The sequence below is a fragment of the Eumetopias jubatus genome, unplaced genomic scaffold (genome assembly GCF_037043125.1).
Source record: "Eumetopias jubatus isolate StellerSeaLion01/CBP00866 unplaced genomic scaffold, mEumJub1_p1.0 scaffold_6, whole genome shotgun sequence".
In the NCBI taxonomy this organism is placed as follows: Eukaryota; Metazoa; Chordata; class Mammalia; order Carnivora; family Otariidae; genus Eumetopias; species Eumetopias jubatus.
Genome location: NW_028274812.1, coordinates 107,428,913 through 107,454,286, shown reverse-complemented (window position 1 = coordinate 107,454,286; position 25,374 = coordinate 107,428,913). Strand labels below are relative to the sequence as shown.

At 51.9% G+C, this 25,374-nt stretch overlaps 1 protein-coding gene across 1 annotated transcript in view; it reads left to right on the top strand.

The window, feature by feature from the left end:
• Nucleotides 1-21,383, top strand: part of PTK7 (protein tyrosine kinase 7 (inactive)) — a 59,331-nt gene extending 37,948 nt beyond the window's left edge. Inside the window, exons 4-20 of the mRNA XM_028097650.1 lie at nt 26-216; nt 310-460; nt 1,461-1,609; nt 1,865-2,131; nt 4,055-4,188; nt 4,341-4,476; nt 4,610-4,729; nt 6,568-6,717; nt 6,843-6,993; nt 7,090-7,217; nt 8,417-8,620; nt 9,402-9,557; nt 10,174-10,406; nt 11,609-11,689; nt 18,421-18,572; nt 19,873-20,051; nt 20,551-21,383. Coding sequence (XP_027953451.1) covers nt 26-216; nt 310-460; nt 1,461-1,609; nt 1,865-2,131; nt 4,055-4,188; nt 4,341-4,476; nt 4,610-4,729; nt 6,568-6,717; nt 6,843-6,993; nt 7,090-7,217; nt 8,417-8,620; nt 9,402-9,557; nt 10,174-10,406; nt 11,609-11,689; nt 18,421-18,572; nt 19,873-20,051; nt 20,551-20,711 — 2,743 coding nt within the window. The 3' untranslated portion in view covers nt 20,712-21,383. The remainder of the gene's footprint in view (nt 1-25; nt 217-309; nt 461-1,460; nt 1,610-1,864; nt 2,132-4,054; nt 4,189-4,340; nt 4,477-4,609; nt 4,730-6,567; nt 6,718-6,842; nt 6,994-7,089; nt 7,218-8,416; nt 8,621-9,401; nt 9,558-10,173; nt 10,407-11,608; nt 11,690-18,420; nt 18,573-19,872; nt 20,052-20,550) is intronic.
• The last annotated feature ends 3,991 nt before the right edge of the window (nt 21,384-25,374 follow it).

The window sequence follows — 25,374 nt, the reverse complement described above, 5'->3', positions numbered from 1 at the left end:
GCTGCTGATCCCCTCGGCCCTGCAGGCCTACCTACCAATGGTTCCGAGACGGGAGCCCCCTCTCCGATGGCCAGAGCAATCACACGGTCAGCAGCAAGGAGCGAAACCTGACCTTCCGGCCGGCCAGCCCTGAGCACAGTGGCCTCTACTCCTGCTGTGCCCAAAACGCCTTTGGCCAGACCTGCAGCAGCCAGAACTTCACCTTGAGCATTGCCGGTGAGCCCGGGGTGGGGGTGGAGAAGGTGCAGCAGGGATGGGAGGGGCCTCCCCACTCTGCCTGCTCACATGCCTGTGCTCCTCCCACCCCAGACGAGAGCTTTGCCAGGGTAGTCCTGGCCCCTCAGGACATCGTAGTGGCAAGGAATGAGGAGGCCATGTTCCACTGTCAGTTCTCAGCCCAGCCACCCCCGAGCCTGCAGTGGGTCTTTGAAGATGAGACTCCCATCACTAACCGCAGCCGGTAAGGCATCTGTCAAGGGGCCTTCAAGTACGGTGGTATGTGTTGTGTACTGCCCAGGTGCATTCTCTAAAAGGATGGGATTAGTATTGCAGACATGCTAGATCTCTGCATGTGTTACTTCAAGTTTCCAGCAGATGGCAGTAGAATGTTTTGCTGTTAGAAAATGAGTTCCACAAAGGGAAGCCTCCAGGAAGGGCATCTTTTTCCAGTTCACACAGCGACAACGTATGACCTAGTGGTGGCTCTGTTCTCTCCCCACTCCCCTCCTGCCAAGTGGGGCTTCTGGGATGGGGAGTAGAAATTCAGTTTGGAGGGACACAGGGGACCTGGTGACCATAGTCTGGGTGGCAAGGTTACCTTACACACACACACACACACACACACACACACACACACACACACACACTTTTTGGAGGAAGCAAGCATTTCCAGAAGGTTCTGGGTTGTGCCAGCTCCTTTATCTGGACTTTTGTCCTTCCCCGGGCTGTATGAGAGCAGAGAGCACCTTTGTGGTGCCAAGCATGGTCTTGGCCCTTGGGGTGTGGCTCCCTAGACTAGGGAATCCCACCTGGCTTCAGCCCTGAAGATATCATCAGTAGTTCATCTGGTGTAGCCGAGGGGCTTCTGGCTGCTGGGGCTGGGGGCCTTCCTGGCAGGCTGGTGTTAACCTTGCAGGGAGGTGGCTCTCTGTCTCCACAGCTGCACACTGTTGATGAGTCACTGTCTCCCACTGACACTGTGGCTCACCTCACCGCCCCAAAAGCTGAGTCTCCTGTAGGTGGAACACACCTGTGCACGCTCGTGAATGTGTCCACGCGCGCACATGTACACATACACCCACACACCCTGACGTGGCACGTGGGCTCCCTTCTCTCTGTCCTGTTCCTGGCTGATTCCTTCCTACACCTCTGACCTTTGCAGTGTGGGGCTCCATCTCATTCCCTTCCAGAAGGAGGCCTGTGGGCCACTTCTTCCAAATAGCACTCTCTTCTCTTCACAGTCCCCCGCACCTCCGCAGAGCCACTGTGTTTGCCAACGGGTCCCTGCTGCTGACCCAGGTCCGGCCGCGCAACGCAGGGGTCTACCGCTGCATAGGCCACGGGCAGAGAGGCCCTCCCGTCGTCCTTGAGGCCACACTTCACCTGGCAGGTGGGTCCCTGGGTCTCGGGTGCTGAAGTGGGGGTTGCCTTCAACATTGTGGGCTCATAGAGAGTTAAGCTCCTGATTCCACTCAGAAAGCAGCTTGGCAGGCAGAGAGAGGAAGAGCATGCTGGGGGCAGGAAGAGGAGAGACAGTGTTCTAGGGGTTTGTGCTACAAAGGGCCAAAGCTTGCTGTGGGAGAGCATGAGGAACCCTGAGACCCACGGTAATCGGGTGGTTTGCCTTCTGCTCCCCTCCCTACAGAGATTGAAGACATGCTACCACTTGAGCCACGGGTGTTCACAGCCGGCCGCGAGGAGCGTGTGGCCTGCTTGCCCCCCCAGGGTCTGCCGGAGCCCCGTGTGTGGTGGGAGCATGCGGGAGTCCGGCTGCCCACCCACGGCAGAGTCTTCCAGCAGGGCCACGAGCTGGTGTTTGCTGGTACCGCCGAGAGTGATGCTGGTGTCTACACCTGCCACGCAGCCAACCTGGCTGGTCAGCGGCGACAAGATGTCAACATCACTGTGGCCAGTGAGCACCTGTGCCCCGGGGGGCGAGGCGTGGTGGAGGAGAGCCCAGGGCCCATGACGAGGCCTTGGTCTCTGGGTGCGATGTGCAGAGGCTTCCCTGGTGCTCACCTGAGGCCCTCTCAGCTCTGGGTTCTGCACGCTTGGGACTCAGTCAGCTGCTGGGAGGTGATGTTGGGGTAGACTGTGAAGAGCCAAGCACAGAAATTGGGGTGACAGCCCACACAGAAAAACAGCCCTCTGGCTGCAGAGCAAGGGCAAGGTCCTGCTCTTTCCCCAGTGCATGGAATGATGATATGTAGCAAGCCACCTGCTTTGCCAGGGCTCAGTTTCCTCATCCACAAAATGGAGCTAATAACCCACTACCTATCCTACAAGATAGTCAGAAAGATCAAATGTGCTTGCGGTCAGCTGGGAGGTCGGCTGGTGGCTGGCCATTCCCTGGTGGCCTTATTCGCATGTCTTGAGGTTGACGGAGGATGGCTCTATCGGGGTGCCTCAGGTGTCTCCCCCATGGCTCCTGCAGCAGGCCAGCTCAGGCCTCCTCACACAGTAGTGGAAGCCACAGTCCTTCTCAAGCCATCCACTCAGCAGTTGCCTGGCCTAACCACTGGGTTCTGTGTTGGGCCAGGCCAGTCATGGGCCACCCAGACTCTAGGCAGGAGAGAAGTAGACTGTCTCCTGATGGGGAAAGTGGCAGCAACACAATGCAAAGAAACAAGGGATGGGAGAACCATTTACGACCATCTTTGCAAACAATCTGCCCCCCCAACATCAGACAGGAAGTCCTTGTAGGGTTTTGAGTCGGAGAGTGATAGTCGTGAAAGATCATTCTCCACTGTTCTGAGAAAACCAAATGTTAGGGGCAGGAGTCAAGACAGGGAGCCCAGTTAGTAGATGACTGTAATCACCCAGGGGAGGTGTGGGAGGGCCTGGAACAGAGCGGTAGCAGTGGAGGTGAGAGAGGTGGTCAAAGTCAGGACTTCAGGGGAGCTCAAGTAGATGGGGTTAGTGTAGAATGGATGTGACAGGGAGAGGGAAGTCAAGGCTAGGTTTTGGCTTCTACTGTTGGCTGCATAGGGGCAGTATTTACTGAGACTGGAAAAACCAGGATGAGCCGGTTCCAGGGGAACTCACTTGTTCTCTTTTGTACATATAAAGCTTAAGATGCCTGTTGGATATCCAGTCGGAGATGTGGTAGGCAGTTGGGTTTGCAGGTCTGAAGCTCGTGAGGGGAGAGGTCAGGAGTCAGGGTATAGGTTTGGGAATCATGCACTCCTATGGCATTGAAGGCCACGGATGGGCTGAGATCATTCAGGGAACGAGGATGGCTAACCCCGAACAGGGATCTGAGGACCAAGCCTTGGAGCGTTTCAGTGTAATAAAAAGAGCAAGGGTTGGGTGCCTGGGTGGCTCAGTTGGTTAAGCGACTGCCTTCGGCTCAGGTCATGATCCTGGAGTCCCCGGATCGAGTCCCACATCGGGCTCCCTGCTCAGCGGGGAGTCTGCTTCTCCCTCTGACCCTCTCCCCTCTCGTGCTCTCTATCTCTCATTCTCTCTCTCTCAAATAAATAAATAAAATCTTTAAAAAAAAAAAAAAAAAAAAAAAAAGAGCAAGGGTTTTGGAGGCACATGGACCGGGGATTTGAATGCTATCTATCAGGTATTAGCACATCACCATTACTACTTTAAACCTGTCTTTGCTGTAAAATGGGTATAGGAATACATATGTATGGGGTTTATTGTGACCATTAACTAAGATCACGTTCCAAAGGTTGTCCTCACTAAGGGGCCATGGTTGCACTTTTACTGGAGCAGATGGGCTTCTGAACTCGGGGTCAAGTGTGGGATTAGAATTTTGAGGGATTGGATCCTTTGGTTTTGCAGACATGTTCCTCGGTCTTCTTTTCCCTCCCTGTCCCTCTAGCTGTGCCCACGTGGCTGAGGAAGCCCCAGGACAGCCAGCTGGAGGAGGGCAAGCCAGGCTACTTGCATTGCCTGACCCAGGCCACGCCAGAACCCACAGTCATCTGGTACAGAAACCAGATGCTCATCTCAGAGGTGAGAATGAGGCTTGCTCCTGGCGGAAGGGGACAGAATCCCCTTCCAGGGCTCTCCTCTGGGATCAGCTCCCTAGCACTCCTTCCCTTGAAGCTCCCCTGAAGACGCTTGGGGGGCTGAGACCTCCCACAGTTCCATAACATGTGCCACAGGACTCGCGGTTCGAAGTCTCCACAAACGGAACCTTGCGTATCAACAACGTGGAGGTGTATGATGGCACATGGTACCGCTGTGTGAGCAGCACCCCAGCAGGCAGCATCGAGGCCCAAGCCCGTGTCCAGGTGCTGGGTGAGTGCTTGAGAGCGGGGAGAGCAAAGGGGAAGGAGCAGCAGGGGGCCCAGATCTTCAGGCCTGCCCTGGCCTATCTAGCCACCGCAGTTCCTCCTCTTGCCACTCACCCACCCTCCCTCTGCTGAAACAGAAAAGCTCAAGTTCACACCACCGCCCCGGCCGCAGCAATGCATGGAGTTTGACAAGGAGGCCACGGTGCCCTGCTCAGCCACAGGCCGAGAAAAGCCCACTATTAAGTGGATTCGGGCAGGTGGGTACCATGAGGGCATGGAGTGGGGGCAGGTCGGACAGTCCACTAGTCAGATGTGTGCGTGTCTGAGGACCAGCCGAGGGCCCGGCACCATGCCGGGAACCGTGGGAAAGACAAGACATGTGGGGCCGATTTATAGTCCAGGTAGGAAGAAAGGAGCCAGACACCAAGGAGGTCAGGTTATGGCATTAGACATCATTGGCGATGATTGAGGCAGCAAGTGATTGGCTTGGCCCAGATGGGGCTGTGAAGTCTTCCCTCTCCCTTCAAAATAGTCATCCTCAGGGACAGAAAGGTAACATGGGCTCCCTTAGAAAATTTGTAGGGGCACCTGGTGGGCTCAGTCGGTAGAGCACGCGACTCTTGATCTCGGGGTTGTGAGTTTGAGCCCTACATTGGGGGTAGAGTTGACTTAAAAATCAAATCTTTAGGGGCACCTGGGTGGCTCAGTTGGTTGGATGTCCAACTCTTGGTTTTGGCTCGTGTCATGATCTTGGGGTCGTGCGATCGGGCTCTGAGCTGGGTGTGGAGCCTGCTTGGGATTCTCTCTCTCCCTCTCCTCATCCCCCACCTGCATGCACATTCTTTCTGTCTCTAAGAAAAAAAGGAAAAAAAGACAACTTTAAAAAAATAAACAAGAAATTGGGGGGGGGAATGCATAATCCCACTATCCATTATCTTTGGGTGTGTGCCCCCTTCTTTTTCTATGTGTATCTTTCTGTTTGCACATAGCAATTTTATTGAATGTACAATTTTCACTTGTTAAACTTACATGAGTTAAGTCATGCTTACTATAGAAAAAGAAGATACAGTTAATTATGTAATTTTACATCCTTTTTTCTCTTCACATTATCAAGCATTTCTACATGAACGTTGTTTGTTTTTTTTTTTAAAGATTTTATTTTATTATTTATTTGAGAGAGAGAGAATGAGAGATAGCACGAGAGGGAAGAGGGTCAGAGGGAGAAGCAGACTCCCCGCAGAGCAGGGAGCCTGATGTGGGACTCGATCCCGGGACTCCAGGATCATGACCTGAGCTGAAGGCAGTTGCTTAACCAACTGAGCCACCCAGGCGCCCGAACGTTGGTTTTGATGATTGTAATAATACTCTGATGATTGGATTCACTGGAATTTACTTAAATATTCCCTAAATGTTGGAGATTTGGGTAGTTAACCATGCTCCCTCTCTCCCTCTCTGCCTTTCTCACTCTCTCGTTTTATTGCTGCAATAAACATCTTTAAGCCTAAGTTTTTTCTGGATTTGGGTTTATTTCCTTTGGGAGAGATTCCCAGAAGTGGAATAATTATGTATGAGAGGGTATGCACGCTTTTGCAACCCTTGCTGTAAATTGCCAAGTTGTCTGTCAAGGGGCTGGACCAGTTTTTACGTTTCCATGAGGAGTATGAGCGAGAGAGGAGGACTGCAGGTTTCAAGGAAGAAGTGGCCTCTCTCTGCTTGGGTGGTCGGGGACAGCTTTCTGTTGGAGCTGGAGCCCCAAACGGATCTGCAGCCTGGTTGGCTAAAAGCGGGAAAGGATTCTAGGAGTGAGAAGTGACAGGCGGTGAAGATGAGAACAAGGTAAAGTGGGGGCCCCTTCGGAAGTCCGGTTTTGCAGGAGTGAGACGTTGTATAGGGCAGCGGAAGGAGGTGAGACTGAACAATTGGAATGGGAGCAAGTAATAGGGGGTTCCCAATGCCTGGTTCAGGAGTTGGGACTTTGTGGGTTGTCAGGAGCAACGAACAACACCTTTTTGAGTAGAGGCAGGTGACTGAGCGCTCTGCCAGCCACCCCTGTGACTCGGGTCAAGCCTGTAATTTCCCTCTGTCGCCCCCACAGATGGGAGCAGCCTCCCAGAGTGGGTGACGGACAATGCCGGGACCCTGCACTTCTCCAGGGTGACCCGTGATGACGCCGGCAACTACACTTGCATCGCCTCAAATGGGCTGCAGGGCCAGATCCGTGCCCATGTCCAGCTTACCGTGGCAGGTGCGACCGTGGCAGGGCCCTGGGGCTGGGCTGGTGGGCCCCAGGGTGGGGGTGGGAGGCAGTCCACAGCCTGCCAGCCCCATGGCTCACTGCTCCCCGCCCCTTGTTGGGCTCTTCCCATCCAGTTTTCATCACCTTCAAGGTGGAACCAGAGCGCACGACCGTGTACCAGGGCCACACAGCCCTGCTGCGATGTGAGGCCCAGGGAGACCCCAAGCCACTCATTCAGTGGAAGGGCAAAGACCGCATCTTGGACCCCACCAAGCTGGGACCTAGGTAGGGCCGTCTGCTTCCCTGGCCCACCGCACCTCTCCTACAGCCGGTCTTCCCAGGAGCTGGTGAGGTGGGCAGCGCTGTGGTTTCTCTTGGCAGAATGCACATCTTCCAGAATGGCTCCCTGGTGATCCATGATGTGGCCCCCGAGGACTCGGGCCGCTACACGTGCATTGCGGGCAATAGCTGTAACATCAAGCACACGGAGGCCCCCCTCTATGTTGTAGGTATGTGCTGGGGAGCGGTGTCCTGCACAGGAAATGCTGGGGCCAGACTTCTTTCTTATCTTTGTCTTCATCAGCCCCCTGTATACGGAAGACACTGAAATCATTTTTGTGTTGGGGGCTGAGATTTCAGCTGGGTCCCCTCCACCATGCGTGGCATAGTGTCAGGTTCCTTGCCGGGCTGTTGCTGATTTAACATTCTACAGCTGGTGTGCATGTTGGGGGGCCCTGGGGATGGTGCTCTTGTCCTAAAATGTTCCTTCCCAGGTCTCCTGCAGCAGCCACACACATCTCTAGGTGGGCAGGGAGGGGAGCAGGCCAGGGTGCAGCAGGGAAGGGTTCCTTTGCCCTGCAGGCCCAGAGAGGATGATGCATCAGGTAAAAGGCTCTGCCGAGAGTCAGGGACTTGGGGTTCAGGTGTGGCCTCTCCTGCTCACCAGCTCTATGCCCTTGGAGGTGTTATTTCCTCTCCAGGGGCTTGGTTCTGCATCTGTAAGATGAGAGTGGTTTCAATGAGAAGTTCTCAGACTTGTGGTTTAGCAGCAGAACTGTTTTTCTAGACAAAATATTCTGTGGAACTTTGAATGGATAATAGCGAAGTGACAAGGCCCCTTGGTTGAAGCATTAGGTGTAGGTGAGAGTCGGGGGATCCTGCATGGTCTCTCCTACGGGCCTCTCTCCCTCAGTTTCCCTAATGATTCCTGGCTCCTCTTTCACCGTGAGACCCTAGGCCATCGAGAGCCCCTAGACCAGAAGATCCTTTCCACAATGTTTCTTAAAGAACTTGCTCGGTGTCAGTCAGTGTCCGGGGTCCTAAATCAGGAATTCCCAAATGCTGCTCTTCGGGGCCTGGTTCACAATACCAAGTCACTTAGGAAGCTTATTAATGATAGTGTGGGTTTTTGTTAGCATCCTGACAGGTGTGTTTTTTATGTGTGTCCCTAGCCTCAAATTCAGATGCATTCCAGCTTGGGAATCACTGGCCTCATGTCCGTCAGAACTCTCTGTGACCTTGGTGGGGCCCAAGGACCCACCCCTTGTTAAAGCCAGTGACGTGGTGACCCTCCCTGGTTCTCTGGCTTGGTCAGGCCATCGAGTGTCTGGGAGGTGGTCTTCCGTGTAGGGTGGGAAGGGGTGGTAGCGAAGGAGGGCTGGGTTTGCTTCACTGGCCCCTGGTCCAGACCCTTCTGTGTGTCTCTCAGACAAGCCGGTGCTGGAGGAGTCCGAGGGCCCGGGCAGCCCTCCCCCCTACAAGATGATCCAGACCATTGGGCTGTCCGTGGGTGCTGCTGTGGCCTACATCATTGCTGTGCTGGGCCTTATGTTCTACTGCAAGAAGCGTTGCAAGGCCAAGCGCCTGCAGAAGCAGCCTGAGGGAGAGGAGCCAGAGATGGAGTGTCTCAATGGTGAGGGGCAGTGGTGTGGAGGCGGGGCCGGTGTGCAGGCGCTTAGTGCCCCCCGGCGGCCACAGAGAGAGCTGTTGGCACTGGGGAGCCGGGACTCTAGCAGAGCTGCCCCACCCCTAGCTGGAAGCCTGGAGTTGGCCCATTCCCAGGCCGTGGGGGCTGAGCAGCCGGGCTCAAGACTTCCTCTTTGGAGCCTCGGGGCCAGCTTCTACGTTGCCTGGCTGGCTTCTCCCTGTACCGCTCAAACACAGGTACAATTAGTACTCCCATTCGTGTGTCTATGGCACATCTGTCTCCCCCCATTCGTCTTCTGAGTTCCCCCAGGGGCATTCAGTCGATTTCCCTGCTCCTACCCTTCTGCTCAGAGGCATTGCTGGGTTGCCCCTCTCCATTTAGGCATTCAGGAGCAGAGCCTGCGTCTCCTTCATTGCGATTCCCCTTTGTGCCCAATCAGGGCTTTGCACAGAGGAGGCCCCATGAAAGCAAAGCCCCTTATATTGATGTAGTGTCCAGGGGCCGGCGGACCAGATGAGACTTGTGCACCTCGTTCCATTTCGGAGGTGGTAATCAGTTGCATCAATCAGTGGTTGTACTCTAAGGGATGCCTGTACCACCTACTCCATCAATTCACCAGTTGGACTGGCCTTTTTGTGTGGAACACCATGATTGGACCCACTTGATGGAAGTAGAGGTTTGGGGGAGAGAAGTGAGGTCCTCGTGGTGGCCAGAGTGTCCGGTCTCATGTGGCTACCTCCCCTACCACCATGCCCCTTCTTCCCAGGCGGGCCTTTGCAGAATGGGCAGCCCTCTGCAGAGATCCAAGAGGAAGTGGCCCTGACCAGCTTGGGCTCCGGCCCTGCGGCCACCAACAAACGCCACAGCTCGACTGATAAGATGCACTTCCCGAGGACCAGCCTGCAGCCCATCACCACCCTGGGTATGCTGCCTTGGCCACAACTGTCACGGCTTCATGACAGGCCTGTCTGGAGGCTAGGTTAGGGCTGGTGGCTCCGAAGTCCCTCAGACCCAGCACCTGGGAGCCGGGGTCGGGAAACAAGAGGGGAGATAAGTCCGCTCTGCCCCCAGCGCCTGTACACGGCTCACCTCCCTGGCTTTGGTCATTCGTGAGCATTATTTGCTTGATGTTTCCTTCAGATTGGCTGCCTTTAAAAACAAAACAAAATTAATGCAAGTTAGTGTTGTTCTAGTAAAAAATGTGAGAAATTATCGATTTGTGGTAGTTACATTTTTTCTGCATATACATTAAATTAATCCATGTAACTATTAACGTGTTTATCAGGAGCCACCTAAAATTCTCATACAAGCCATCCTTTGGAAAATGCTGGATATTAATTCCAGCCCTTCATTTTACTGTTGGAGACTGTGAAGCCCAGGGTGGGGTGGGGAGTGGTCTGCTCAGGGTCACCCAGCAGGTGGGTGGGGTGCAGTGAAGACTTCCCTCTGTGTGACACAGAGAGGCAAGGCACCCTCCCAAGTCGGGAGGTTCCCTGTTGGGGTGAGGGTAGCTGGCTGACCCCAACCTGTACCCACAGGGAAAAGTGAGTTTGGGGAGGTGTTCCTGGCGAAGGCGCAGGGCTTGGAGGAGGGGGTGGCAGAGACCCTGGTGCTTGTGAAGAGCCTCCAGAGCCGAGACGAGCAACAGCAGCTGGACTTCCGGAGGGAATTCGAGATGTTCGGGAAGCTGAACCATGCCAATGTGGTGCGACTCCTGGGGCTGTGCCGGGAAGCCGAACCCCACTACATGGTGCTGGAGTACGTGGACCTGGTATGCTGGGGGGCACCTGGGAGTCTCGGGCAGGGCAGTGCCCTGCCGGCAGGTTGCGGGGGGTGCTCACCCTGGGAGCCTGGTCTCCTGTGGTCTCAGCCTGCCTGCTCTTACCACCTGGAGATGCTCAGCCTCCCGTCCCCGCTAGCTCTCTGACACCTGTTGTTCCTTGACTGGTACTCCTGCCTTCCTGTCTGCCAGCCCCGTGTGTGGGGGCCAGTCCCCAGTTCTTCCCAGCTTCTCACTCTGCGCACCATACAGATGCATCCCAGGTCTTCTTCCTTGACTCGGGTTTTCTTTGGTTTGTCATTTTTCCTTCCCTGCAGGGCTCATCAGCCCTTGAGAATAAACTTAGCAGACCCAGCTTTCCTTTCTCGAAATCCTTCCTGGCATCCCGTCCCATCTGGGGCCCCAGTGTTCGCCCTGGCACCAGCTTTCTCTTTCCATCCCAGCTGTCATGCCCTGAGCTGCCCCTTACTCTGAATTCCACAATCTATCTAGGCCTTACTCCCTTGCTCCTCAAGCTGCTGCTTGTCACATCCTCCAGCTTGGCAGGAAGGAGGAGGAGCAATCCTTCTTCTTGTCATTGGCAAGAGTTTATGACTACTTTATGTATGTTGTTGTTGCTCCCTCAGTATATTTCTTAGATGATAAACCCCCGGAGGATAGGGTTTCCTCTCCGGTCTGTGAGGATTGGGATCTGTGTTTTCCTCTTGGTTCCCTGAGGGCAAGAGCCTTGTCACCACCTGTCTGGGGCTCCGCTGAGGGTAGGAATGGCAGTCCTGTCTTTCTGACTGGGAGAGCTTCTAGAAGCCATCTCCTATATATATATATATATTTTAAAGATTTTATTTATTTATTTGAGAGAGAGAGAGAGCACATGAGGGGGGGAGGGTCAGAGGGAGAAGCAGACTCCCTGCTCAGCAGGGAGCCCGATATGGGACTCGATCCTGGGACTCCAGGATCATGACCTGAGCCGAAGGCAGTTGCTTAACCAACTGAGCCACCCAGGCGCCCTCCTATATATTTTTTAAATTCCCACTGGACTTCCCACCAAGGGAGGGGGGCTGGCTGGGGTGAGGGTGCAGGGCCAGGGGTTCTCTCCTACCCAGGTAGGTGCTCTGGGAGCCCCTGCTTGGTTTAATGCTTTGGAGATAATAGTTTGACTCTCACCTGACAGAGATGCTTGGCTTTTCCCTTAGGGAGACCTCAAACAGTTCCTGAGGATTTCCCAGAGCAAGGATGAAAAATTGAAGTCACAGCCCCTCAGCACCAAGCAGAAGGTGAGGAGGACAGGGCGGGAGAGGTCCTCAAGGGTGGGCCAGGATCAAGGGCTGTCATAATGATAGAGGTGCAGTGGATGGAATGTTCCCTGAAGACCAGGCAGGACTTTACATATGTTATCTCAACCATCACGATAGTCCTCCGAAAACAGATGTCATTAGGCCCATTTAGCAGATAAAGAAACTGAGGTCTAGAGAGGTTAAGGGACTTGTCCCAGAGCACATAGCCCCCTTATGCCTTTGTGTTGCTGCAGAGCCTTCATTTGGAAGGGCTGCTCTTCGCCCTTGCCACTAGAGCAGGACGTCTGCCCCCTGCAGTGAGCGCTGAACTGGGGCAGCCCAGGTGACGGGCAGGGCAGGGTGTGGCTCTGAGAGTGTTTTGCCAGCTTCTGAGCGTGGAAGACTCTTCTTTGAAAGGGCTGCTCATGTTTCACCCACTGTGGTTTTCACATTCTCCGTCTCACTTGGGCTTTGGGCTGCCCAGCCTTTCCTTCCGGTTCTCCTCCCGCCTTCTGGGCACAGATCCCTGGCTGGGGCCCCACGGTGGGGCAGACCTGGCTTGAAACAGCGAGGAAGGGAAGGCTTGCCTACTACCCTCTGCCCACCTCAGACGATACTTCTGTGGCCCAGCTCTTCCTGCCCATAGCCTCCTTCCCTCCCCTCTGAAATGGGTCCGCCTCCTTCTCTGGGACTGGGTATCCTGCTACCAAGCTGACAGCAGAGTCACCTCAGAGACCAGTCACAGCTCAGGGCAGGCAGGCAGCGACTGCTAGGGCCCTCTCTCCCGGGTGACCGTTGCTTGTGCCTTGTAGGCCGATCCAGGTCACAGATTCTGGGGGCAGGCCAGAAAGGCATGGCTGGTTGATCAGGCGAGTGGGACCCTGGTCACCCCTGGTCTCTCTGGGGGAAGTCGCTCTGCGCCCCTCAGGCTGACCTTCTCATAATTATAGGTGAATTTACTGTAGCCCACACAGGACAAGTGACCTGGCCCCACATCGCCCACAGTCGGCCTCCTGACGCCAGGCCCTTGCCTCCATCCCCATGAAGCTGCAGCCGCTGTCTGCAGTGGCTGTGGATGGAAAGCCGCAGGACAGAATGTGCTCCTGTCCCTAAGTAGGATGTCAGGACCCCAGAGTTTACAAATCAGGACATGCAAGGAGCCCGTGAATCTCTACTGAGCCAGTCATGGCCATAAGGGCCCTTGGGGTTACAAAGTGGAAACTGCCAGGCATCCTTGGGCATTTAGGATCTAGTGGGGGAGCTTGGGACAGTGAATATGGCATGTACCTTGCACACTTCAGGGACAACACAGAAACTGAGTGAGAGACAGAAATTAGGAGACATCGAAGACCTCCATGTCCTTTAGGTGGACAGACGGTGTGGTTAACAAAGAAGATTTCCTGGTCAGAGAAGCAATTTGAGTTCAGTTCTCAAGGAGAGGAAGTAGTTGAATGGCAGGAAGGGGATGGCTTCAGGAAAGAGGGGAGTCAGGTAGGTTTCTTTGGGACCGGGTCGTAGGCAGGCAGACAGGAAGTCAGTTACCTCTGTCACATGACCTGAAAAACTTTTTTTGGCTGAAAGTCATTACCACCTGTGCTAAAGATCTGTCCCCCATTTTTCTCCCCTAGCATCATAAATCTGATGGGGGAGCTGTAGTAAGTTGGGTTCTGCACACTCTTAGGACAGTATTCTGTATCAGATGGGAAGTGGGGTTTGCATAAAATAAAAAAATGCAGGTTTCTAGAGGGAATTGGAATATCAAAGGATGGAGCCAGAACAGAGAGAGCGGGCTGACGGGAATGGCAAGTCCAGTGAGGGCACATTGCAGAAGGCTTTGTCCCTTACAGATAACCTGGCAAGGCTGGGCAGTGCCCTGCAGTTTTGAAGCCTGAAGTAGAGCCCGTCTGCTCATGATATGACCACTTCTGTGGTCATCTGGCCCTTTGACCACCATTGGCACGTGGGGCATTCTGAGGATGGCAGTCTGCAGGTGATTTGGGGAGTGTGGTGGCCTCAGCTTTGCACGCCTCGAGGACAGTGATGTGTGTGGTCAGATGCCGTAGCATGAGAATAGCAATGGTGTCACGGGTTAGCCAGAACGTGGGCAAGCCCTGAGACTGGCATGTTGGAAGGGAAGGGGTGGGTCTGGCCTTTCCCAAAGAGCAGGCCCTTACGGTGGTATTTGAAAATGAATCCTGTGGCCGTCTGATGGCATCTTAACCAGCAGTAATTGGCCAGGGTCTAACAGAATTCCCTTTTACCGTCTGCACTTAGCCTGTGTTTCCAGAAGCACTGCCCCTCTGGAAAGATAGCAAGTTAGTCACTGTGCCAAGTCCACTCTCTTCTGTTTCCCTTGACTAGCAGCAGACTGTTGAGCTAATGAGCCAGAACAGAGAGAGCGGGCTGATGGGAATGGCAAGTCCAGTGAGGGCACATTGCAGAAGGCTTTGTCCCTTACAGATAACCTGGCAAGGCTGGGCAGTGCCCTGCAGTTTTGAAGCCTGAAGTAGAGTCCGTCTGCTCATGATATGACCACTTCTGTGGTCATCTGGCCCTTTGACCACCATTGGCACGTGGGGCATTCTGAGGATGGCAGTCTGCGGGTGATTTGGGGAGTGTGGTGGCCTCTACTTTTCTGTGGAGACACAGTGGCGGAGCGGGGGGCGGGGTGGGTTCTGTACCCAGGGGGAATCCGTCATCCTGGTGGACCTGTTCACCTGACCTTTTCTTAAACCCTCATCACTGATTTTACGTGTTTGGTTGGAAGCTGTCTGGAGATTTTGTGTCTTCACTTAAGATTAAGGAAAATACACCGAGAAGATGAGATCCTTTCCCAGTTCCCGTTGGTGTCCTTTGTTCGGTACCTCGGCGTATGCAGTGTCAGCCAATATGTTGGATATGTAGACAGGTCCTGTGTGGTGGTGGCTTGGATCAGCGCTTCTAAAGAATTTCTGGCCACGATGGCAATATTTTGTAGTCGCTGCGGTCCAGCGTGGTAGTCACTAGCCTCGTGTGGCTGCTGAGCATTCGGAATGTGGAAAGACTATGGAGGAACTGAGTTTTTAATTTTATTAAGTTTTAATTCACTTGAGTCACACAGGGCGAGGGGCTACTGTTTTGGACAACATGGGTTTAGACCATTGTTTCATTTTGTTTTTTTCTGATGTTAACAAAGTATAGTTTTAATGTAACTTTTTAACATGTTCTGCATCCATTTTGCTTTCTCCCCAAAACCATTTCTTATGTATGACTTTTAAAATTTTTTAATTAAAAAAGAAATTTTTTTTAAATTTATTTTAAGTAATCTCTACACCCAATGCAGGACTCAAACTCATGAGCCTGAGATCAAGAGTCTCATGTTCTACCAGCTGAGCCAGCCAGGCACCCCTATTTTCAGGTTTTTGAGGAAACTCCATACTATTTTCCAGAGTGGCTGCACCAGTTTCCATTCCCATCACCGGTGCATGAGAGTTCCTTTTTCTCCACACTCTTGCCAACATTTGGTATTTCTTATCTTTTTGATATGAGCCATTCTGACTGGTGTGCGCTGATATCTCACTGTGGTTTTGATTTGCATTTCCCTGATGGTCTGTGATGTTGAGCATCTTCTCATGTGTCTATTGGCCATCTGGACATAGCACGTTATTTTTAAAACTTTTCTTGACTGAGACCCAGTCGCAAAAAAACATAATTTTGTATCACAGGCCGTCATGTGCGTGTATATATATGTATTTTTTAATGAAGTATGTATATATTTTAATGAAAACAGTTTTATGAATGATATTTGCCCTTACTAAGTATTATGTACTCTGATATTTTCTATTCCATTTAAAAGTTTTTATTGCTAGTTAAGATTGACTGAATTGGTTTTGTGACATACTAATAGGTTCTGACCACAGTTAGCAAACCACCATTGGAGGCAGGGGGTCCACAGGGATGTCACTGGTCAGTGCACACAGATTGAGATCTGTCTTTGGAGTGACCCCCACCTTGGTGTGCGGGCTTGGCTCCTCTGCCGGCCTTTCCGTGACCCTGGGAGCTAGCCCAGTGAAGCGGCTCAGAGCCAGCCAGGAATGCTAAAGGGTCCCTCTGTAGCCAGCACCCCACCCCCGGGCTTGCTGATGAGCAGACAACCCTTCCTGTGCCTGCATCACGCGATATGACCCAGGAGAGGTAGCTGCTGCATTGAGGAAAGAGCTAGGCTCTGGCATTGGGGGGTACAGAGCCTTGCATGGGACTGTGGGTAAAGCTGAGGATGGCCCCCACCCTACACAGAGTACAAGCAGGCGAGGCAGCCAGCCTTGCTCAGGGCTCGGCACATGGCAGGTACTCAACATGTTCCTGTGCCCTTCTCTCTGATTGGGTGGCCTTCTTGCAGCAACCCCCCTACCACTCCCATCCACTTGTTTGCGTTTTTGAACTTCAGGAGCATAGAAGCAGATTGACCAGGGCGCCTGGGTGGCTCAGTCGGTTAAGCATCTGTCTTCTGCTCAGGTCACGATTCCAGGGTCCTGGGATCGAGCCCCACATAGGGCTCCCTGCTCAGCGGGGAGCCTGCTTCTCCCTCTGCCTGCTGCTCCCCCTGCTTGTGCGCTCTCTCTCAAATAAACAAATAAAATCTTAAAAAAAAAAGAAAAGATTGACCATAATCTTTGTAGCTCTTTTTCGTTTTTAAGATTTTCATTTATTTGAGAGAGAAAGAAAAAACGAGTGGGGCGGGGCGGGGGGAGGGACAGGGGAAGAGAGAGAGAGAGAGAGAAGCAAACTCCCCACTGAACAGGGAGCCTGGCTCGAGGTTCGATCCCAGGACCCTGAGACCGTGACCGGAGCCAAAGGCAGACGCTCAACAGACTGAGCCAGCCAGGTGCTGTGACCGTAATCTTTGGCTAACCTATGAGCTACTGTCATTATTGGTCCACACATGGGCTTTTACTTAGTGCTGTTTTTTAATGTGGTTATTGGCCATTTGTGTGTGCATGTGTGAATGCGTGTGTGTGTTTGGTAAGTTTTGTTTTGATATTTCAAGCTTAAAAGAGTGTAAGAATAGTTCAAGGAATTCCTACAAACCATTTATTAAGAGATTCAATTGTTTGCATTTTGCCCCATTGACTTTATCATTTTCTCTCCATTGATACATGGATATTAGTTTCATGCATTTTTTTTCCTGAACCACCTGAGATAAATTGGCGGCAGCCTTTTGACCTTTCACAATCGGATATATGTAAAATGATATCACGGGGCCTTGATTATTATTTCCTTGCTGACGTCGGTCACTGGCCACATTCTCATCATCGCCTCTCCATGATTTCATTAGGTGGGGGGTGACTTCTCCCTTATGGATCCTGAGAGTGATCCTGTATGCCAGGATAAACACACAGCTGGCCAGTGACTTGTTAAATAATCTACCCTAGGAACCTCTCCTCATTTGTTTGCTTTGTTTTTGTATACAAGGAAATGCTTCAGATCACACACGTCCCCAGTGGTTGCTCCCGAGGTTTGGATATAAGGCGACAGAGGGGCCATGGATTTTTACAACCACTCTTGTGGCCTTCTGCTTTTCCCCATGTGGCATGGGCCATCGTCTCCCTGGTGGTGGCAACCCTCCACGGATACGGTTCTCACCACCCCTGTAGACCACCCTCTTGCCGAGAACCCTGTCCTACCATGCCTACTGTGTCCCACCGGCATCCAGCAGTGTACTGTGTACGTTAGATGCTCAGTATTTGTTCAGTGCATTGGTACATACTTTGAAAATGTTAATATAACTTAATCGTAATTCCATTTAATATGTAATGTATTATATGTGACATCATACACATGGCTCAACATTTTAAAAAGGTTATCAGTAAAAAACATCCCCCAGAGAAACAGGTTCCCCGCTGAGCAGGGAGCCTGAAGCGGAGCTTGATCCCAGGACCCTGGGATTGTGGCCTGAGCAGAAGGCAGATGTTTAACCGACTGAGCCACCCAGGCATCCCATTTCCCTACTTTTCTACTCTGTAGTCCCCAGTTCCTCTCCTGGGAGGCAGCCAGTCACGTGTGTTTGTACAGTCCCACACACGCACACATGCACACGCACGCACACACACACACATTTTGTTGTTTTAAACACAACTAGAAGAAAATTCATAATTTTGATGTAAAAAGAAACAACCTATAAACATGTAAGCTATGATTACTGCCCAGTTATTTTTCTTTTTTTCTTTTCCCTCTTTTTAAAAAAGATTTATTTATTTATTTGAGAGAGAGAGTGTGTGTGAGCGTTGGGGAGAGAGGCAGAGGGAGAGGAGAGGGAGAATTTCAAGCTGACTCCCTGCTGAGCTGAGGCCAAAGCAGGGCTGGACATGGAGCTCTGATACCATGACCTGAGCCGAAACCAAGAGTCAGTTGCTTGACCAACTGAGCCCCCCAGGTGCCCCCTGCCCAGTTATTTTTCACCCAACAAGGGGTTACTATGTGTTCTCCCTGCCCCCTGTGCCGTTTACCTAATCTAACACCTGCTGCGTGTCAGAGTGGTTCCAAGAGCTTAATTTCATTTACCTCCGTTCTTCTAACAAGCCAGCGAGACAGGTGCTGTTAGTATCCTCACTTTACAGAGTAGGAAAGCGAGGCTGTTAGTGTCTTTGCTTTCGGGCTTCCTGTGCATCACACTGATGGCACTGAGACCTCACCAAGGGTTGTACGAGGACGGTCGTCCTGGGCTGCTCTGACAGGCCCCTTTCTCGCTGCAGGTGGCACTGTGCACCCAGGTGGCCCTGGGTATGGAGCACCTGTCCAACAACCGCTTTGTGCACAAGGACCTGGCCACTCGAAACTGCCTGGTCAGCGCCCAGAGACAGGTGAAGGTGTCGGCCCTGGGGCTCAGCAAGGACGTGTACAACAGGTAGAAGGGTGCCGGTCGGGTGTGGTGAGGGGCAGAAGGCAGATGGAGCCTGAGGGGGGTGTGGGGAAGGGCTTCGAGTCTGCTTGGCCCAAAGCTGGAGGGCTTGGAAGGCACAGAGCCTCCCCACCCTTCCTCCATAGGGGCAGCAACCTTCCTAGCCAGTGGGCCCTGACGCTTATAAATTTTCTCTGGGGGCAGAACATTAACCTTTTTTTAAAAAATAACTAGTCAAACTCTATAACAGTTTATGTGTAATTTATTCATATGGCTCCCTCTGCAACTTGCTGAATTCGGTAATCGTTGTCTCGAAGCCCAAGACTTCAACCTCAGCAGCCACGGCCAGAGATTGCTCTGGAAGGCCTGCACACACCACATGGCCTCCCGGGGACTTCCCTGCGAGTCACCCCGGCTCTGAGTCACCACAGCTCTTGTCTGGCTGTTGCTTTAGTCATAATCGGTTTATCGCCAGTCAAGCTCTTTAAGTTTTCTTTCCACTTAACGTGTTCTCGTTTTTTACATTTTGTTTTAAACAGAAAAATATATGATTGTTAGCTTTTAAATCTACTAACATTGAGGCAAATTTTGATTCTTCCTTTTTTTTTTTTTAAGATTTTGTTTATTTAGGGGCGCCTGGGTGGCTCAGTCGTTAAGCGTCTGTCTTCGGCTCAGGTCATGATCCTGGGGTCCTGGGATCGAGTCCCGCACCAGACTCCCTGCTCAGCGGGAAGCCTGCTTCTCCCTCTCGCTCCCCCTGCTTGTGTTCCCTCTCTCACTGTGTCCCTCTCTGTCAAATAAATAAATAAAATCTATTTTATTTAGATAAAATATTATCTAATAAATATAATTATCTAATATAATAAAATATATTAGATAAAATAAAATCTATTTTATTTATTTATTTGGGAGAGGGGGAGAACACCCAGGCAGAGGGAGAGAGAAGCAGACTGCCAGCTGAGCAGGGAGCCCGCCGCGGGGCTCGATCCTAGGACCCCGGGATCATGACCTGAGCCGAAGGCAGACGCTTAACCGACTGAGCCACCCAAATAAATTTTGATTCTTAGTGGAATTTTTAACCGTCAGACCCCACATGGATGCCTCCAGATTTTCATCCAGCGTACCCCCGTGCTCAGCATAAATGCTACCAATTTCTCTGAGTGCCTTGATGGAGAAAAGTTGGGTTCTAGCCTGGGTATGAGAGCCAGACCTGGGATGAGGTTGGGGATCCCAGGCCATGTACCCCATTGCACCCCGTGAGCCATGGAGGTCCCACCCCATGCCTGTGTGTGCTTCTCTCCTGCAGCGAGTACTACCACTTCCGCCAGGCCTGGGTACCGCTGCGCTGGATGTCCCCTGAGGCCATCCTGGAGGGCGATTTCTCCACGAAGTCTGACGTTTGGGCCTTTGGCGTGCTGATGTGGGAAGTGTTCACCCACGGAGAGATGCCCCATGGTGGACAGGCAGATGATGAAGTGCTGGCAGGTAGGCACTTGGTGTTTCCGAAGGACGATTCCAGATGTTCTCCAGGTGCAGGGTCTGCTCAGGGTCCTGGGACCCGCTAAGCCCACCTCATTTCCCAGGGCTGCTGTTAGCAGATGTGCAGATATGGCTACTCCAGCTGAAATACTACTTAATACTTTTACACTGGTTGGTGAATAGTCCTTGACCCCAGTGCCCAGTCCAGCCACTCTGATGCCTGCCCATTGACCCCGCTTCGGTCCTCATGCATTGACTGCCTCCTGTGGACCCTCCCCTCACCAGCCAGAGAGAGCTGGGGCCAGGGTCATGGGAGTCATCCCCTGTGATTGCAGGGGATACTTCCCATATGCCCCTTGAGTCAGTGCCCACCCACCACTCACTGGCCCTCGCCCCTGACCCCGAATCGCCCTCCCGTGGCTGCTTGGGGAACTACAGGCTCCGCAGAGTTGGACAGGTGGTGAAATGTTTTGACTAAACGCTCCATCCACCATCTTCCCTGCAGATTTGCAGGCTGGGAAGGCTAGACTCCCACAGCCTGAGGGCTGCCCTTCCAAGCTGTACCGGCTGATGCAACGCTGCTGGGCCCTCAGCCCCAAGGACCGGCCCTCCTTCAGCGAGATTGCCAACACCTTGGGAGACAACCCCGCAGACAGCAAGCCATGAGGAAGGAGCCCAGGCAGGCTGTGCCTCAGGATGGCGTGGGCAGGGGAGGACTTCTTCAGGGGTGCCCACAGCATGATGGGCAAGATCCCTGTCCTCCTTGGCCCTAGGGGCCCTGCCCTGGGAACACAGGCACTATTTAGGTCTGGGCAGGGCCTGGGCTTTCCTCCTCTTCCCCATCCTCAGCCCTTGGGCAGGCTGATTCAGACCCAGACTAAGTGACTAGGGCCTTGAGCTGGGCAGCATTCTCTGCCACCCCTTCCCCCATCAGGGACAGTGTGGGTGCCTCAGGTAACCCCAATTTCTGGCTTGGGTCTCCTTCCATTGACCAGGTCCAGTTCTGCCACTCACCTGCCAAGTTGGCCTAGGGAGGGCTAGGCTGGAGATGAGCTGGGTCTGAGGGGAGTTCCTTAATATACTCAAGTTCCTAGACAGTTCTGGTCCCTGGGGCCCACTTTGGGGTGTGCACCAGGGTTACGGAGGATGCGCCAGTGAATCCTCACCCCATGGACTTGTGCACGCTGACCCAGACCCATACCTCCTCCCCACCCTTCTCTCCTTTTCTCATCCTAAGTGCCTGGCAGATGAAGGAGTTTTCAGGAGCTTTTGACACTATATAACCCGCCCTTTTTGTATGCACCATGGGCGGCTTTTGTATGTACTTGCAGCGTGGGGTGGGGGGCATGGGAGGGAGGGGTGGGCCACCCCTGCCTCACACCTTTATTGTTGTTGTTGTTGTTCGTTTGTTTGTTTGTTTTTTTTATTTTAACACTCGCTGCTCTCAATAAAGAAGCCTTTTTTACAATCTGCTTCTGATGCTCATTCCCTCCCCTTGTCCATGGATAGTGTCCCTTCATCCCTCACTTATCAGAAGTGTCCATGTGCCATCATGAAGTCTAGCAGTGTTTGGACGGGAATAACAAGTAGACACTGGCCTTTCTCGTTCGGGGAGCAGTTGAGAATATGGGCTCAGAGGACACAACACCACCTATTGTCTATGCGACCCTGTGTTGCTCTGATTGCCAACTACTTATGCTTTGCTGGCTGGCTTAATTCTCATGCTGGGGACGCGGGGAGGTAGAAGGCAGGGAGGGGGACACGTTAGAGTACGATTGGAGAAGGAGTTAATGACGGATTCGGGCCTCTGAATCCCTGTAAGACTCTTGGAGAGAGATAGAGCAGGTAGAGCCAAGCAGAGAGGTGGTGCTCGATGCCTCACTGATGCCCTTGTTGAGGGCACTCAGCTGGTTTGATTCTCAACCCTTTCTTAGTTAGACCTGCTGTCATCAGTCACACTCTGCCTTATTCCAATAACTTCAGCCTGGTTCTCCATCCAAGAGAAAGTAGTCCATAACTCAGTCTTAACTCTGAAATTGCTCTGGTTCCTTCTGTTACCACACTTCTCAGTAATGAAAATAGCAGCTAATATTTATTGGATACCTGCTTTATACCAGTGACTTTGCTAAGCACTTAACATGTGTTATCTCATTTAATCTCTGTAACTACTCTAGAGCCAGATATTCTTTTTTTTTTTTAAAGACTTTATTTATTTATTTGAGAGAGAGAGAGAGAGAATGAGAGATACAGAGCACGAGAAGGAAGAGCGTCAGAGGGAGAAGCAGACTCCCCGCTGAGCGGGGAGCCCGATGCGGGACTCGATCCCGGGACTCCAGGATCATGACCTGAGCCGAAGGCAGTCGCTTAACCAACTGAGCCACCCAGGCGCCCTAGAGCCAGATATTCTTGTTCCCGTTTCTCAGATAAGGAAACTGAAGCTCAGGGTGGTCAGGTAGTTTCCCCAAGGTCGCACACCTAGTAAGCGAGCCACTTACTTGTTGATACACAGTGTGTTCTATCCCTCAGATGTGTTGGGGTGAAAAAAACCCAAGAACAATTTTTCTAGAACATTGTTTTTCAAAGTGTGGGTTGCAGCCAGTATTCAAAAAAGAATGAAACGGGCACCTGGGTGGCTCAGTCGGTTAAGCGTCTGCCTTCGGCTCAGGTCATGATCCTGGGGTCCTGGGATCGAGCCCTGCATTGGGCTTCCTGCTCGTGGGGACTCTGCTTTTCCCTCTCCCTATGTGCTCCCTCTCTCTCTCAAGTAAATAAATAAAAATCTTTTTAGAAATAAAAAAGAATGAAACAGTAGAAGCTATCAGTACATTATATACCTTAAGGGTAAGTATTCTTTTACAAAATTTTGTTTGTAATTTTTTTTTAAATTTTATTTATTTATTTGACACAAAGAGAGGGAGACAGCCAGAGAGGGATCGTGGGGTCATGACCTGAGCCGAAGGCAGATGCTTAACGACTGAGCCACCCAGGCGCCCCTTGTTTGTAATATTTGATACATGTTTGTGTGTCTTGGATTTTGTCAGCTATTGGGGAGGTGATGCTGTATAATAACCCCAAATCTAAGTTCTTGAAACAATTTAGTTTTGTCATTCATGGATCTGCAGGTTGGTGAGGTTCGGCTGATCTTGGCCGGACCTGGCAGAGTTGAGCTGGGTTTGGCTCCAGGCTATAGGTCTAGTCTGGGTCTACTCTGCAGGCCCCAGAGCACGGTCTCCTCTAGGGGCAGTACCAGAAGGGGTCACGCCAGATCCCACATGGACATATATAACCATGAGTCTGTTAATGTTTCTTCAGCCAAAGCAGGTCACATGTTGAAACCCAACATCAACACCAGTAGGAGGCACTGCAGAGTTACGCGGCAAAGGATGTTGGATGTCTAATTCCACCCACAGGGTGTGAAGAATTGGGGGCAGCGATCTAATTCACCATAAGCTGTGATGTAAAATGAGTTTTTACTGTGGGTTGTGCTCAGAAGTACTAGGAAGATGCTACTCTAGAAGGTCAAGCAGTAACCCTCCTCCCACTCCTGGTCCTTAACCACTAGGCCATGGCTACACTGCTCGTCACATCTGCCTTTTCAGACTCCCCTCTCTTGACTTTGGTGATGGTATACCATCTCCACCTTCTGCCTGCCTGCCCCAGAGCCAGCTGTTCTGGATCCTCTCTTTGGATTCGCTCTCCCCATGTGCTCATCCTCAGGAATCTCATCTCACCTCCTGTGACTTTAATCAGCCCTTCAGGGTGGTTAGTTCCCCAGAGCATTAGCTCCGGTTATAGCTTCTGCCTCAAGCTGCAGACACACACTCCCCATTTCCTACAGGACATTTCCCACTGCCTGCTTCCCGGGACCCTCACTGAACTCTCTCTCACAGCCCTGCTTCTCCAGCCAGGTCCTCTTTTTCTATCAGTGGTACCGATTTGGGGGTGATAGTCACCCTTACTCCATCCATTGTGAGCCCTCCTCTCTGTGAACCCCCTTCCCTGTGCAGCCCGTCATTAAGATCCATTTATTCTACCTCTACCCTGTTTCTATCCTTGCTTAATTTTAAGAGAAAAAAACACATAAAAAATAGTAATGATCATGGAAGAAGTCAAATGGAACACACTTGTATAAAGCAAAAAACACTCCTCTCTCTCTGACTCTATTCTCCAGTGGGAAGCACTAGTAGTGTCTGGAGTGTGGCTTTCCAGACTTTTCCTGGGCACACTGACTCAACGACTTCTTTTCCTTTCTATTCTCTCTAATGCTGCCATCACCATTGAGATCTCTTCACAAAGAGTCCTCGTGTAAAGGTTAATTCCAAATGCAAACACTTTTAGAGTGGGTAGTTTTTGGTTTTCTTTTCTTTTTTTTGTGATAGTCATTTTTTAAAGCAATCCTTAATTTTTGTTCTGGTATAACTTGGGTGATAAAAATCCAGAGAAAGAAAGGTCAAGGTGGGAATGGTGTGGTATCTGGGGCATCTGGCTGGAATTCTGATGCCCCTCTGGAGGTCCTTCATGGTCTGGGGTGGACATGAGCTCCCATCTTCCAGGGGGCTACTGTGATACAGGCCTTATCTGAGAAGCAGCAAACTCACATTCCAGAGAGGCCAGGCCAGCCACTTATCTGAGCTCAGTGAGCTGTGTGGAGCCTATAGTGAACCTGAGAGCAGAAGCCTCTGCTATGGCCACCGCTCAGTTCAGCTCCAGGCTACAGTGCTCTTGTGGGTACAAGACCCAGAGTTGCTAAAAACTCTTAACGTGTCGAGAGAATCCAGATTTTTATGTAAAGCTTCTGATTTCAAAATACTATATGGCTCGAATAAAACACATCTGTGAGCCAGTTTTTGATTTTGCCTTTATTCATATCGACAGTTTTGGCTCCTGAGCCTGCAGTAATCCAGTCTGATGTGACTGTAGTGTGTCTCCCCCCATCCCACCCCCCGTGGTGACGAAGGAATGTGAAAATGAAGCCATCCCAAGCAGGCAAAGGAGCTGGGGCACTAATGCTGGTGTGCAGTGGCCCAGAGATTGGGTGAAATGGGAGAGATCAATCTATTTGAAGGGAAACAGAACTGTGTTCATTCCACACACCATGTCCAGTGCATGTGGCAGACAGTAGTTGTCCTCTGGAGTGCCACTGCTAAGGCTTGTCAACCCTGCATGTGTCTAAATTAGGCGGTCTCAAAAAAGTCTTTGGAAGTTAGGCAGGAATCAGCACAGGGCTGTGGTTGTAAGACTGCACTGCTCAGACAGATCACAGTCCCAAGCACCATTTGTGGCCCCTAAAGCTCTTCTGGAACCTATTCATGTATTTGACCTGTTCTTC